At 40.5% G+C, this 17,099-nt stretch overlaps 1 protein-coding gene across 1 annotated transcript; it reads right to left on the reverse strand.

The window, feature by feature from the left end:
• Window positions 1-206: 206 nt before the first annotated feature.
• rheb (Ras homolog, mTORC1 binding) lies at window positions 207-15,743 on the reverse strand. Its single transcript, XM_057326918.1, has 8 exons — window positions 15,451-15,743; window positions 13,087-13,158; window positions 4,524-4,591; window positions 4,310-4,392; window positions 4,155-4,211; window positions 2,930-2,977; window positions 1,792-1,873; window positions 207-1,016 (listed from the first exon to the last, which is right to left on the reverse strand). The coding sequence occupies exons 1-8, from the start codon at window positions 15,500-15,502 to the stop codon at window positions 924-926; spliced, it is 555 nt and encodes a 184-aa protein (XP_057182901.1). The 5' UTR covers window positions 15,503-15,743; the 3' UTR covers window positions 207-923.
• Window positions 15,744-17,099: the final 1,356 nt, after the last annotated feature.

Below are 17,099 nucleotides of genomic sequence, written 5' to 3' on the forward strand. Positions count from 1 at the left end.
TGACTAGAAGAAAAAGCCCATGTTTAACCTAAAACACGACCTGGATGAGTTCTACTAGATTCCTGTTCATAAGATTAATTCAGTAGCAGAACGTTGAAGTTTTATCCTGTAAACACATCCAACAAACTGCTCATTCAATCTTTAAGTGTGTTTAAGTCTCGGGTTAAAAAAGTTTAAAAGAAAATCATGACAACAGACCAGAGATGTAGTGAAACAAAATGCTGCGTTTAATGATTTTACATCAAAAAAGTTCAACAACATTCACTCCTGAACGCTGTGCCTTCTTTGCATATAATTACCTTTTAAGAAACACGATATACAAATTTGTCAGGGTTTGAGACAGCGAGGAAGATGAGAGGTAGAAAAGAGGTGAGTGAAGACATAAGGCTGATGATGATGAAAGGATGAGGCAGAAAGCAGACGCGTGTTAATGTTGCTGAATGATTTTCTCCCGAAAGAATAAAATTAAAAGAAAAAGAAATGACGCAACTAAAAAAATTAAAATGAAGGTGATCTAAGGTATAAAAAAGGTTTAAAAGGAAAAGCCAAACTCTGATGGAGAAAAACAGGCAGTTAGCCACTTCAAGTAGAGGGATTTCCCAGTGTCCAGTGCCGTGGTGGGCCGCGGGCGGGCGGGGGGAGAGAGAGAAAGAAAGGGGTGTGGTGGGATCTGTAAACAGACTTTTCTAGCAAACATCTCATAGTGTCTTTAACCCTGTTCAAATTCTGTAATTCCAAAGCTAAGCCTTTTCTTCACCATAAAATAGACCAAAGAAAACAAGTCACAGCTGCTCCATTAACCCGAAACACCAGAAAACAAACAAACAAACAAACATGCTTGCTAGAAAAGTTTGTGCTGTTCTCCGGTGGGTGGGGCAGACTGTGGGAGAGGGGCGGGGCCATGTCAGGAAGGGTGGGGTTATCTACATCACAGCGCAAGACGTCCGACCCTGTGGAGCTCCACCGTCCATCTTCTCGGCCTCCAGGATTATCCTCTTAAACACTTCCACAGCGGTCTGAAAACACACCAAACACAGATGAGTGAAACGCATTCATTTATCACACAATCTCACCACAGACAAAAAAAAAACAGAAATCACTGGAGCAGCTCTACTAAGAGACAGCTTTTGTTTTTACAGGTATAACTTGAATGTTTGCTTATAGTCGATATGTTTCATGAACAGCTGCTTTGTCGCAATGAAAATGGTAAAAAGTGCTATATAAATAAAGCTGAGTTGAGAATGATTCCACATCTCACAACAAAAGCTGTCGTGTCGAGGGGAATCTGAACTCTGATGTGGAAAGTGAAGCTGTAATATGGGATGTGATGTGGTAAACTTGAGTCTGTTCATGTGTTCAGTCTACAGGACAAACTGAGGCTGGAAACACCCGAATAAAGTTTACTGGATGGTAAAATGGTATGTTAGTGGTATTAATATTTCAAATGACCCTACATCAGGAAGTAAGAACTTTCTTTCTAAAACTTCTCTTGAGCAGATGTCAAGAACAGTGGGAGGGGCTTGATGACATCATTTATTACAGAGGTGGAGCTACTCATTACATTTTAATAATCAAGGACCTGATCAATCACCCAGAAAAACCAAGAACATGTAATGAAGTAAACAAGACAAGTCGATTCATGTTGCTTTTATCTCCAACTCAAAAACTTAAAACATTCCTGGAATATTACAGGATGAATTCAAATATAAATCTATAACAAACTGTTCGAACAGCATCAGTGAAGCTGAAGAACATGAATGTCTTTACATCTGATAGAAAACATCTCATCACCTGGTTCTCTTTCGCAGAGGACTCCATGAACGCTGCGTTCCATGAATCTGCCACCGCTTTACCCTCTTCACAACTGATCACACTGAGAGTGAGAGAGAGATGAAAGTATTTGTGTAACTCAGTTATTGACTTTATATTCTATTTATTCATCTCAAATTCATCATTCATTCATTCATTACTAAACTCACGTCTCACGCACTAGAATAAGACTGAACGTCTTCACCTGGTCTGTGACAGACAAGCACAAGTTAAAAATGAATCCCTGACGTAACCGGAGTCGTAGCAACACCTGACAGTTACTCCATCCGTCTCACCACCATCTCCACAGAGCTCAGGTACGTGACAGTCCCTAACCAGCAATAATATTCACATCCTGCTCTCATGAGGGGGAGTGATGACATCACATCCTGTGCAGCTAACATCATCTGACTTCCTGTTCATTCCCTGAGGATAACTGTGATTTACAATGACAAGTGAAATATCCGTACTAAACTGGATTTGAACTGATGTGTAATAAATGTGTTGATAGCATCATGATGTCAACGACCTTGTAGTTTCAGTACAATTCTGTGGGGTTGCTATGGCATTCTGGGGGGTCTCTAAGGTGTTGCTTACTGCCCATGTTTGCCTGATATGTGAGTGTCTAGAGTTGCGTCACCTGCTTTATATCACTCACAAAACATCATGTTCACTAAACTTCAAAAGGCATTCTGGGTAACAAGACTGAGAGCCGTTTATCACAGCGCTAAAACATCCGTTCCAGAGAGATCAACTCATAGCTAATGCTAATCAAACACACACACATGCCTTCATGAGAGATGTGTGGTCCGCTGGTTCCCAGTCTGAAGAGTTCAAAGGTTTGCAGTGGGACGGAAGTTTAAGGGGTTGTGGGAGATTTTGATCAACATGGAAAATAAATTCTGACAACCAATGACATCACATGACCCACAAAAGTTTACTGCCATTTAATTTTCCTTCAATGGCAAAAGACCCATAAATAGATCATTAAAACAAAGCCCATCATTAAAGACACTAAACCACAAGACTAACACACTTAGTCTACATGACTGTACATTCTTCTTCTCACAAGTCTCGTGAGGAAACATCACATGACATATTCATTACTGATGTCACCTACCGTTCCATGTGAAGATCTTTCTTATTGCCCACCAGCATTATGGGAACTCTGTGAGAAAACACAATAAGAGTCTGCGTGACAAAAAACATCTGATAACGACGAAGATCTCGATTCATCTTCAGGGTGGAGTTGCACCAGCCATTCATAAGTTCTTGAATGAGAACGTTAAAGCCCATTGCACATTGAGTCCAAAAATTGCGCACGTTAAAAAATAAATACGACCTCACGTTGTGTCAATCACATTTACACACTGCCTCCGATATTTTCGTCCGTCATAAAAAAATTCGGACCGGGTTCGATTTTCTGCGTTTTTCGCAACCGTATCAAGCATTTTGAGTGGCCTTTTTGAACAATTCAGAGACACGAGAGGCAAATACGAAAAAACGCATACGAAAATTTCGGACTGTATGTGCAAAGACCTGAAGTCCACACTAGAGGCTTAGTAACTACCAGCTAGTTTGTAACTAACTCTGCACGTCATCCGGTTGCATCATTTGCTCTTAAGGCAGAACGCAGCTAGTAGTTCGTAAGCTCTCCGTAAAGTAATGCGTAGTCGCATAATATGACGTTTCCCTTCCAATAGTTCAACAGCCTTTAAATTCCTGAGAAAAAGTTGTGCTGAAGTGTTGTGAATTTCAAAACGTTCTTGATGTAAACTTACTTTACCTCACATAATAACGGTAAAATACGTTTTTTATTAAATATAATACTACCTATTTGTGAATAACATAAGTATTTAATTAAATATTTTATGTTGAACAAAATAAACAAAAACAAATGCCGATTAAAAATAATACAACATATATAATCATAATACGTGTAATACGGGTGATTGAGAGGCGTGCTAGGACGGGTTCTTGTTAGAAAGGCTAATAAAGTAATGTCATCACATAATGTTTTAAAGGTGCGTGACTGTAAATGTCAACATGATCACAAGTGTTTAAAGTATTGAAGAATGTCGAGTGAAACTACAGTTTATTCAGTTAGTTCAGTGAGTCTGCAGTTGTATTCCTACAGTTACTCCTGACAGGAGGCTTCCGGAAATATTGAGTTGAAGCGTAACGTTACGTAGAAACTGAGTTGACTGGAGCAACTCAAGCACATTTAGTAGTGCGTAAATTGTAACTTAATGCCCATTTAAGTCAATAACTTGCGCACAGCTGGTGCAACCGGCCCCAGAAGAACAACGATAGTTAATAATTAAACACAGAACACAAACACTTACTGTACTTTCCCAACCATATCCAACAACTTCTCATGGATAACTTTTATTACTTCAAAACTGAAACAAAGACACAGACATTAGGAACGGTGATTCATCTGTATGTTCATGCATATTTGTTTTTTGCTGTTTGGTTGTGAATAATTGTATGAATGTACCTTTTATTTGATGTGACCGAATACACCAGAATGTAACCGTTGATGTCTATAGAGTAAGTCTGTGGGAAGATGGAGTACTCATCCTGGAAAAACACAAACACATATCAAACACTTCCTGCTCGATGTTCTCTCAGATCAGCTCCACGTCTCATCTGTTCCACAGAAGAAAGAAAAGGAAACAACAGAACATGTGTGTCGTGTGACGTGTTCTCACCTGACCGGCTGTGTCCACCAGCTGCAGTGAATACTCCTGTCCATTCACCGTGATCATCTTCGTGAACGCTGATGAGAAACACACCAGACACAGAGTGAGAACACGTTTACAGCATCTCTCATACGCAAGTGAGTTTCTTATGAACTTCAGAGCTGAAGGTTTCCATCTACATGCTTGAAATCAAATTCATGTGCATCTGAACACATTACAGCAAAATGTCAAGAAAGGTGTCATACTCGTAGATAAAAATAATAAAACAGTGTGAAATGCCAAGATATCATTCTTTTCTTCACGTCACTGTTGACTGTTTGCTCTATTTGGCAGGGGTTTCAAAAACAGTCAGCCGAGTGTCGCAAATCCACCACGAGCACTACATGCTCGCATCCACTCTACATCCTCGGAAATCATCTGAGAAATGTGTGAGATTTCACCGGGCAAGACAACGCTAACTGTCCAGAATGATGTAGAAACACATCCCAGTGATGTAAAACATCTGACTGTGGAAAAGGTTTCACCCCAAAAGACAACGGGTCAGATGGAATGAAGGGAAAGGTGCAGAGAGAATGTGCAACACAGCTGAAGCGAGTGATATCACAGCTTTTCCAGTTGTCGTTTGATTGTAATGTTGTACCTCAGGCCTGGAAAGAGAGTACCATCATTCAGCTAAGGATCTTATCAACTATAGACCAGTGGCTCTAACACCTGTGCTCTATAGACCCCTTTCTCACCGACGTCACGCTTACGTCACAGCATTAGCTGGAGGCAAAACTGAAGGCGGCCAATAAAACCAGCACAGACTTGGCAGCATAAGGAGTTTAAAATATCATCTTGTTGTGTTGTTTAGTGCCACAATCCACAGAATACAGTCTCCAATTTGATATTTTAACACATAATGTTACCTACTGACGATAGCTGTAGTTAAACACAATAAAACTAGCGGACTGAACCCAAATGATCATCAAAAACGCTGGCGTTTCACTTCTTAACACTTCAGATTAAAAAGCTACTGTCTTCTGTTGGTGTGGATTATGATTTGTGTCTAAACACATCTCACGTAAGGTTGTTTTTCACGTAGCGTTAACTTTTGAACTCATAGGGTATGCTAGCTAACTTAGTTAGTTAGTTATATAATAAAGCAATAAGCCCCACGAAGCAGTGGGTTACAGTGCATTTTATAACAGCTAAGGGCGTTGTGGCACGACGCGAAGCGGAGTGCCTAAAACCCTGTAGCTGTTATAAAATGCACTGTAACCCACTGCTTCGCGGGGCTTATTGCTTTTATAAAACGGTTATTCCATATGTTTAGCAAGGTCTTTGGATGTTCTGCTTGATCCTGCTTCCTGCATCGCTGCCGGCAGCTTGTTTGTATCAGTGCGCTTCCCACTTCGCTCTAATATTAGTGTATTTTATTATCGTTAATTATTATTGTCGTTGCTAACTTATCCTGATATCTCAATAACCCTGTTCCTGTTATTTACTTGGAAGAGTCTAAACCAAATGTGATAGTTAACTTAACGCCGTTAGCATAGCAATAGCGTGTTAGCTTGCTTTCTGTTCACACTGTGGAATATCATCTTGCCTCTGGTTTGTCTTGTGTGCTAACTGTTTCTCTTTTTAAGCGAGTATACTACGATCCATCGAGCAACCTTGGTAAGTTGGAATTGCACTTCAAATCCGGTGAGTTATGGCTTCTATTCCTATTATTGTTACTTGCACCTCATGTCATATGTTTAGCTTAGCCTTCTCTGTCAGCTGCGAGGGCTTTATATGCGATAAATGCAGGGAAATAGTTAGGCTGACAGAGAAGATCTTAGAATTAGAGTCTCGCATCCAATCTTTATCTGAGGATAGTAAGAGTTTAACGACGATAGAAAACACTTTGGATGCGAGCAACATTAGCGCACACAGCTCGGTTCCGGTTGAAAATCCCCCGCAGCTGGGAAACTTCGTGACTGTGAGACGGCGTAGTCGCAGGACAAAACATCACTCGACCGTTCCGATTACAGTCTCGAACAGGTTTGCCCCGCTCAGTGACGCACCGACTGAGAAACCTGCTGAAAGTGCCCTAGTTATCGGTGATTCTATTGTTCGGAACGTTAACATAGAGGCACCAGCCACCATAGTCCAATGTTTACCGGGAGCCAGAGCGCCTGACATCAAGTCAAATTTAAATGTGCTGGCTAAGGCTAATCGTAAATTCAGTAAGATTGTCATTCACGTCGGCACAAATGATGTTCGACTCCGTCAATCGGAGATCACAAAAGATAACATTAAAGAGGTGTGTGAGCTCGCAAGCATGATGTCAGACACTGTAATATTCTCTGGCCCCCTCAATGCTTATCGTGGTGATGAGATTTATAGCAGATTATCATCACTAAATGGCTGGTTGTCTGAGTGGTGCCTGCAGAATGATATAGTTTTTATAAATAACTGGAAGAGTTTTGAGGGCAGACCTGACCTGTTGAAACGAGATGGTCTCCATCCCTCCTGGGCTGGGACTTCCATCCTGTCTAGAAATATGGCAAAAAGTCTTAATGCTAATGCTAAAACTTGACTCGCTGGGGCCCAGGTCAGGGAGCAGACAGTATGGCTTAACCAACTGTCTGCTTGCCGTCTCACGTCGCAGAATACACAAAATGTACAACATGTAGTAATCCGTTCTCCCAAACATCACAAAATAGAGACTGTGTCTGTCCCCCGGATTAGCAAACATAAAATAATGCGTAAACCTCTTGAAAGTAATTTAATAAACGTTAAACAAACTAAACATGAACAAAATACAGATAATCAACTGTTACGACTCGGATTGCTAAATATTAGATCTCTCTCTAATAAAGCACTTTTTGTTAACGATATGATAACAGATCATAAAATAGACATGCTCTGTTTGACAGAAACATGGCTAAAACCAGATGATTATATTGCTTTAAATGAATCTGTCCCCCAAGATTATTATTATAAACACGAGCCTCGTCTAAAAGGCAGAGGGGGAGGTGTCGCAGCACTTTACAATAACTCTCTTAGCATTTCCCAGAAGTCGAACTCTAAATATAATTCTTTTGAAGTCATGGTTCTTCATGTTTCAACACCTAATACTAAAGATAAAACACTTTTTAAATTGATTCTAGCTATTGTATATAGGCCTCCAGGGCACCACACAGATTTTATTAAAGAATTTGGTGGGTTCTTATCAGAACTAGTACTGGCCGCAGATAGACTCCTTGTCGTTGGTGACTTTAACATCCACGTAGATAACGTTACAGATGCCTTAGGAATGGCTTTCAAAGACACTCTTAACTCCATGGGCATTAGTCAACATGTGTCAGGACCCACTCACCTTCGTAATCATACTTTAGATTTAATACTGTCTTACGGTATAAATGTGGACGACGTTAAAATCCTTCAGCAGAGTGAAGACATTTCGGATCATTATCTGGTATTATGTTTGCTTCACTGGCCTACGGCTGCAAATAAAACTCATTGTTACAAATATGGTAGAACAATAACTTCAACTACCAAAGATGCGTTTCTCGATAATCTGCCCGAATTGTCTCAAATCATGAGAAATAACGTTGAAGATCTTGACATTACCACTGAAAATTTTAATTCCACCTTCTCGGTAACGCTAGACAAAGTTGCTCCACTACGTTTAAAGAAGATTAAAAATGGCAGCCCCACACCGTGGTATAATGAACACACTCAGGCTCTAAAGAAAGCGGCCCGAAAAATGGAGCGCAACTTTAAGAAAACTAAATTAGAGGTATTTCGTACAGCATGGAAGGATAGTATTCGAAAATACAGGAAAGCCCTAATAACTTCTAGATCCGCCTACTTTTCATCACTAATAGAAGAAAACCAGCACAACCCTAGGTTTTTATTTAACACGGTGGCTAAATTAACAAAAAATAAATCGTCAGTGACTTCTGATCCTGTATATCAGCATAGCAGTGATGAATTTATGAACTACTTCACATATAAAATCCAAGATATTAGAGAAAAAATTATAACAATGCAATCAGAAGTGAAACCCGCTGAACAAACTAACTACAGCGCCCTTAAGGAGAAAATGCAATTATTTTATACCGTAGATCAAGATGAGCTGTCTAAAATTATTAGATCATCTAAATCAACAACATGCATACTAGACCCTATACCTACAAATCTACTGAAAGAGATGCTCCCAGAAATTATAGATCCTCTTCTTGGTATTATTAACTCATCTCTGACATTAGGACATGTGCCTAAAGCATATAAGGTGGCTGTTATAAGGCCCCTTGTCAAAAAACCCCAACTCGACCCTAGAGAACTAAGGAACTACAGGCCTATATCGAATCTACCTTTCATATCTAAAGTTCTGGAAAAAGTAGTTTCAACTCAATTATGCTCCTTCCTCCAAAGGAATGACATCAATGAAGAATTCCAGTCTGGATTTAGAGCATGTCACAGTACAGAGACTGCTTTGATCAGAGTTACAAATGATCTGCTATTGGCGTCTGACCGAGGTTGTATCTCGTTATTGGTGCTGCTAGACCTTAGTGCTGCATTCGATACCATTGACCACAGCACACTCCTACATAGACTCGAAAATTATGTCGGCATTAAGGGAATAGCTTTGAAATGGTTTAAATCTTATTTATCCGACCGTTTTCAATTTGTAGCAATAAACAATGAGGTGTCACGCAAATCGCAAGTCCAGTACGGTGTACCACAGGGCTCAGTCTTAGGGCCTCTGCTCTTCGCATTATACATGCTACCTCTAGGAGATATAATAAAGCGACACGGAGTTAGCTTTCACTGTTATGCTGATGATACTCAACTTTATATTTCCTCGAAGCCTCATGAAACACAGCAGTTCCATCGAATAATGGAATGCATAGTCGATATAAAAAACTGGATGAGTAACAACTTTTTATTACTGAACTCGGACAAAACGGAAGTGTTACTTATTGGACCGAAAACTGCTATAAGTAACAACCAAGAATACTGTTTAACTATTGACGGATGTTCCATAAAACCCTCGTCGTCAGCAAAGAATCTTGGCGTTCTATTCGATAGTAATCTGTCATTTGAGAGCCACGTCGCCAACACCTGTAAAATTGCGTTTTTCCATTTTAAGAATATATCTAAACTACGTCATATGCTGTCAATCTCAGATGCAGAGAAGTTAATTCATGCATTCATGACATCAAGACTAGATTACTGTAATGCACTGTTAGGTGGTTGCCCTGCAGGCTTATTACAAAAACTCCAATTGGTCCAAAACGCGGCAGCTCGAGTTCTTACACGTACAAAAAAGTATGAACATATTAGCCCGGTTCTGTCAACCTTGCACTGGTTACCTATAAAGCATCGCGTTAACTTTAAAATCTTGCTTATTACCTATAAAGCCTTACATGGTTTAGCTCCTCAGTACTTGAATGAACTCCTTTTGTATTACAGTCCTTCACGTGCATTACGCTCTCAGGCGTCCTGTCAGTTGGTAATACCTAGAATTTCAAAATCAAGTGCAGGTGGTAGATCCTTTTCCTATCTAGCGCCTAAACTTTGGAATAGTCTTCCCTGCACTGTCCGGGAGGCAGACACACTCTGTCAGTTTAAATCTAGACTAAAGACGCATCTTTTTAATCTTGCATACACTACTCTTCCATAATATAAATCTTCAGAGGGTTTAGGCTGCATTAGTTAGATCAACCGGAACCAAAAACACAACTGATGTACTTGTTGCATCAAAGAGTACAGAACAGTACTCTACTCTCAGCCAGTCTTGTCTCATTGTTCCAAGGTTACCACAGCGAGCAGGATGCAGTTCATGGCCTGACCTGATGGTAGAGCGGAGAATGGGAAGTGGGGACCTGACAAGAGCTGAGATGATAGAGCTGGATAAAGAAGGACGCGGTCTCTTGACATGTCTTCACCACAAAACTTCAAATGCTATTAGATTATTAATGATAATCTTAAACTATAATTTATTTTATTATTAAGTTTATTTATTTTATTTAGCCTTGTTGTGCAAGTTCTCTGGAGCTTGTGCAGAGGCAGCAGCTTTTGCCAGAGGGGAACTGGAATCCCCTGGTTGGGCCTGGGTTCTCCTGAGGTTTTTTTTCTCGATTAGAGTTTTGGGTTCCTCGCCACCGTTTGCATACTGTTTTTGCACTATCTGCCTGACCGGGGGGGCTGCTTTAGAATCTTAAAGTTTTACTTAATTAATATTGCATATAGGAATTTATTATCTGTTATATTTGACCTGTGCTTCTCTCTCCTTTATCCTAAATGTGTGCTCTCACTGAGCGTGTGTGTGTGTGTGTGTGTGTGTGTGCGTACTTGTCTGTGTACGTACGTGTGTGTGTGTGTGTTGTGTGTTGTGTGTGTGCGTGCGCATCCGTGTGTGTGTGTGTCTCTGTGTCTGTGTGTGTTGGTGCGTGTTGTGTGTGCGGAGTGTTTTGTGTGTGGGTGTGTCTGTCTTCTGTGTTTCAACCTTTTCTTGTTTTTGCAGGTACAACTTTGATTGTTTTGCTTGTAGTCAATGTGTCTCATGTACAGCTGCTTTGTAACAATGAAAATTGTAAAAGCGCTATATAAATAAAGTTGAGTTGAGTTGAGTTTCATAAAATAAAGTAAATAAAATGATATTTAGGCTATGTGGTGCGGTCAGCCGTTATATATTGAGGTATTTTATAACGGCTTAGAACTCCGCTCAGCCAATCAGAATCAAGGACCAGAACTGACCGTATTATAACTAGCAGTTAACAATCGGTCAGAAACTAAACAAAGGAAAGTGTTTGTCATCTCTTTTTCTTTAGTTGTCACAAGTGCATTAGTACAGAGGGAGAGGGAACCGTGAGAACGCTCATGTTGTGTGTCAGGTTTGTGTTCAAGTAAATGCATTGCTAACGGTTGCCACTGTTAGCACACGCAGGCATCTATAGATGCATGTGCTCTCATCTTTACTACACACGCTTGGTTTCTCTGTCTGGTAGGTGTAAGTTACATGTCAGGCCACTTAACTGGAGGTAATCCTGTCAGTTCCCTGGATCCATTGAGTGGGCGCGTACAGGTCGGCCAGGTTCCTGGCGTTAAAGTCAACTTTTCAAAAACAATCACGGTCCTAGACAATGAGTGACCTCACGTGTTCAAATGTAATCGGATTTTTTTCTAGTCATTGTCAAAAAGCAAGCAAACAAAACGTGCTCCCTAGCATAAGTAATGCGGTCAGTGGGATCTTTCTGCCTCCATCTAAGCTCCGCCCACAAAGTGTCATAATGTTTACTAACAGTGAAGGTGTCTATAAGTGCATGGAGAGCGCAGTCTCCTAAGAATTGTCTGGGAAATTGGATCCTTTGCAGTTTGCTTACAGCGTTGAAGATGCCACCCTCACTCTGATGGAGAAGGTTGGAAAACACTTGGATGCGGCAGATTGTTGTGTTAGGATCTTTCTTCCGCTTTTAATACGGTGAACATAAATATTCTTTTGAGGCAATTGGAGGGGCTGCAGATGCACCAGACCCTTATCTCATGGAAGAACAGCTTTTTACAGGAGCGACCACAGCATGTATTTGTAAATGGCAAACAGCCAAGAATGTGGTTTTAAACACGGGCCTTCCACATGGGGTGTGTTTTATCACCAGTTCCATTTCTATTTAGACAAATGACACGTCACTGAAATGTCATTAGACACTTATCTTCATTTTATTACAGTTTGGACAGAGGAGAGTTTCTTGCAGATGAATATTAGTAAAACTAAAGCACTGCGTTGCGGGGCTAATAATGTACTCTACAAGCACTTTGTCAACCTTTGCTAGTTAATGGAGAGGAAGTTGAACAGGTGGGATCTTTTCAATATTTAGGTACGGAGATTGATGCCCAATTTTTATTTGATAAGCATTCAGATACTGTTTTGAAAAAGGCTTATCAACGTGTAGGTTTACTGAGAAAGCAGAGGAGTTTTATCATTGAAAAGGACATTTTGATAGTTGTATATAAATCACTTATCGAATCTGTTCTTACTTTTAATATTGCATCTTGGTTCAACTCTCTCTCTGTTAAAAGCAAAAACAAACTTTTAAGGATTACAAATGCGGCGAGTAAAATAATTGCTGCGAGACAAACGGCTCTCACTGATCTGTTTACTGTGAAGCCTCTTCTCATCCCCTGTACGGATCGTTCCAGTTACGTCCCTCTGGCAGACGCTATAAAGTACCTTTAGTGAGAAGGGCCTTTATCCCAACTGCAACTGGTATTTTAAATAGGACCTTAAAATGATTTTGTATGTCATGTAAGTTTGTGGTGATGATTATTTGTATTGTTTGTGTGTCTGAGCATTTGTCCTCCCTACTTGGGATAGACAATAAAGCTTTTTGAATTGAATATCGTGACTGTACCCGTAATGATCAGAGAGCAGACGCCTGCGTGTCTCTAATGTCTGTCATTCATGTACTGTACAACAAAACATACAGAAACACACTGGTCATCAACATCACACTGCTAGCAGTCCTGACAGACACACACACACACACACACACACACACACGTGAATCTTGACATGTGTGTCAGGAGGATCACTTACTGTTTTCAATGGTGGGATCATAAGAGTCCACAAACTGACCTTCCACAAACTGTATTGTCAAAGAGGATTTCCCTGAAACACAAACACAACAAACATCAATCACACAACACCGATTCCTTCTCTTCAGTTTTAATGTGTGAGTGAGAGAGGGCAGATCACACGACATACGTGAAGATTCTTACAGTATAACTCAGACGTAGTTCTGAACAGATCTCGACTCTTCCACGGGATGTTAGAAACACTTGCCGTACCGCTTCCATTCAACACAACATTAGTGAAAACACACACGCGCATGAGGAGTCTGTTGCTATAACAACGGTTATTTCCTCTCCAGCCAGCGTCTCATTCGCAGTACAGAGATGAGCAGAGATCTCTCGTTCACAAACCTCACACTGTCTGACTGTCACGTGACATCACGACAGAAGAACACCATCAATCTACAGAAGAGCTGATGCCATCACATCCAAACAAGTAATGACACTGAAATAACAACCGAATCATCATCTCCAGGTCTTAAAGTGGAATTTCACCCCAAAATCTACTTTGTGTGATTTTTTTTCCTCACCCACATGACGTTAAACATGTTTAGAGAACTTTTCTGGACCTTGGCAAAAACTGACACCATGATGTCTGTGAGGAGGCCTGGAAAGCTCTCGGATGTCACCTATATATCTCCATTTGTGCTCCGAAGTTCTCTAAACATGTTTAACGTCATGTGGGTGAGGAAAAAAAATCACACAAAGTTGATTTTTTGGTGAAATTCCACTTTAAGACAAACACAACGTGTAATGCGTCTGGTTGAATGGACACAGATCAGATTTCTCATCTGATCTATAAATAGAAAGTGAAACGGGAGGAGAGATGTCAGGAACAAACACACAGTTCCCATCAGCCCCATGAACAGACCATGGCCTTCAGCCCTTCAGCGAGTGACCAATGAGGTACTCGCACACATCCAAACAGCCAAAGCCCTGAGACCCTAAACGATCTGTTATTCTGAGGAAGTGAAAGTTGGCGTATTTGGATCTAAAAAAGCACAAATTGAACACTGGACACAACACGAAACAAACTGAACAATAACATCATCAATGAACTCACTCAACTCTCTTTGACATGAAATGCTTTGATTTGTTGAGCTTTTTATAACCCAAACAACAACATAAAACCCAACAACATCAAGCGTGTGATGTCACTGTAACATCAAACATCATCGTGTGACATCACTCAAGTGCACACGTGCCATTGGCTGTGTAGTGTGTAAGAAAGAAACATAAATACAGTAAAGCCTTAGAAATGTTCAGCGAGTCCTGAAGATTACAAACGATTTCAAAGAATGAGAAAACATGCATTGCGTGCAGAGGTGAAGAATATAAACCAGGAGTTTGTGCCACTGTATTTCCTGTGATTTAAACGGATGCGTGTTACGCCGCTCACAGTGTGTTTTAATGTATATAATACAATTCCACGGAATAAACTCGAAGTGTCTGTGTTTAAAGGAAGAGTTCACCTCAAAATGAAAATCCAGACATTCATCAAAATTCAATTCACAGCCCTCGCCGTCTGTTCGAAACTGAACACTGCTTTCTCTACTAAACACAGAGAGACATCAAATATACATTTACATTCTTGCTGTACGGTTCATCTATACATGCACAACAGTTTTCATTTTTGGGCTATTACTACTTTACTATGCCAACTGTAAATAAACATTAAAGCTGTAATTCATCTCTGTATCTATTACCTCTACAGGATCAGATTATTCGATATTTCATCTCGATCTTGGAATAGACTGAAGTTGAGCGTGTCAAGGGAATAAAATAAAAAAATACACCAGACAAATGCATCAATAACACTTGTGCTCTCATGAGAGAGTAATCTTGAACTTTTCTGCCTAATGCACACGTCATTCATGAAAACACAACGTATTTACTGTACAGCTGTGTGTTATACAAACACATTACGACTCATTTCTCAACGCTAAACCTGAAGACATAAACACGTTTTCAAACAATAACAGACCGTAGTACTGCAACTTTACATCGAGTTATTATGAGACTACAGCATTGAGGCCTGCGCGCGTTCACACTGACTGAAGCGCGCTCACCGTGCGCACACACAGCAATAAACACTCCGATTAAAAGTAAAGGCGTCTAAGATGTATTCGACGACATCATTTATATAAAGCGTGCCCAGTTTAACGTTTAAAGATCGGGCTTACACACGCGTGCGCTAAAGAGGATGCGGTGCGCGCTCGGGGTGACATTCAGCTCACGCGACCGCGCTCGAGCCCCACGAGTGAAAAGAACACAACATGCCGACTTCCACGATGTATAAGCGCTGCGTGCTGAACGTCACGTTACTTACCGACGGATCTGTATCCCAGGACGGCGATCTTTCGCGATTTCGGCTGCGGCATGTTTATTTCGGCCCTACCGCATCAATGTCGACATGTGAGAGGGTCTCTGCTCCCGGGGCGCGCGAAATCACATTGACTTGATCCCGTTCTGCGGTTCGGCGTCTCGAAGCTCAAAGAAATAAAAGTAATAAATTCGTTCGTGCGAATGAAGCTATTTATTTGTGTAAATGACCGAGAAACTATGTAACTCGACTCTGCGTCACTCCCTACCGCAAGCCTGCGTTAATTGTGCAAGAACGGACAAGCGGGATTGGTTGAACTCGCCCTGAAAGGCGGGACTAACCCGTGATGCCATTGGATAAGGGGTCTCGTCGTCCCTATAAGAGCGAACGTGATTGGGCGATTGAAGCCTCCGTGATGACATCGAAGGTCAAATAACAAACGCAAAGGAAATACGTCATATAATTTACTTCCGCATTTGACATCAAAGGGACAACAAACATTGTGAAACACATTGGAGTTTAGATTAGGCAGGTCATGTTAAATAACGTTTGGATCATTCTTAATGTATACACAGGTCTATCCACTGTGTTTCAATTTAACATGTTTTTTTAAGCAATGTTCGTTAGTCTGTTTCATCACAATATCGTGGACCTACGGACCCTCAAACTAGTGATGGCGACGTGAAGCTTTTTGAACCACCGAGGCTTTAAAAAAAAAGATTCGGAAAAGGTTCATTACTCGAAGCTTTTCAAATCAGAGCTCGACTAGGACCTCTGCTGGTGAAAGTGAGGGAATGAGCTGTGTCGCAAAATGTTTCACAACAGACCAACGCAAAAATGAATGAGATTAATAAATGAATTAATCCGTATATGAAGTTCATGACAACAATCTGTTCCAATGCATACGTTTAAGTCAAAACAATAAAGATAACGTTTTGTATTGTGTGAGTGGACATTTTTCTTGTTTGTAAACTATTGCAACTAATGAATAAAATAAATTAATGCAGACACACACCATTTTTCTAATACAAATAATTCACTGTGGTCTAGAAAGGCCTATATGCTAGCTATTTCCCAGATGATTACACTAGTACCCAAAACAAAATATGAAAAATGAAGACATGTTCCAATTCTTTTCAGCACTCATTATGAGGTAGTCTAGGGTCCACTAAAAAAACCATGACCTTTGTCTAGCTGTAATTAGCCATATACAGTATGTCGTTTCCAAAAGATAGTGATTTAAGTAATACATTTTATGATTCACATAAAAAGGCAAATATAATAATAACCTTATTGGGAGAAAGCAAATAAAAGTGTTCCCACATTTGAGAACGTCTCTTTGCAACAGGTTCCATGAGTCCCATATTCTCGCAACAATAAACTCCTACAGTAGGCTATAATCAAACAATTCAATTCAATTCAATGCAAAGCAATACAGTACACCACAACAACCCACGAGAGCGCGCCCTGTGTTGCGCTTTTTTAAACCTTTGAATCGGAGTACGAAGCAGTCCGTGGGTGTGTGTGAAATGAAGCTTCGGACGTCACTGCCCACGTGATTTTTATGGACCGAATCAAGCATCGATACAAAGCTTCACTGAAAATCGCTTCATTTTTTGGCACACGCATCGGTATGGGATTACTTCTGTGTTAAT

This window comes from Triplophysa rosa, unplaced genomic scaffold, assembly GCF_024868665.1.
Source record: "Triplophysa rosa unplaced genomic scaffold, Trosa_1v2 scaffold145_ERROPOS309767, whole genome shotgun sequence".
Classification (NCBI taxonomy): Eukaryota; Metazoa; Chordata; class Actinopteri; order Cypriniformes; family Nemacheilidae; genus Triplophysa; species Triplophysa rosa.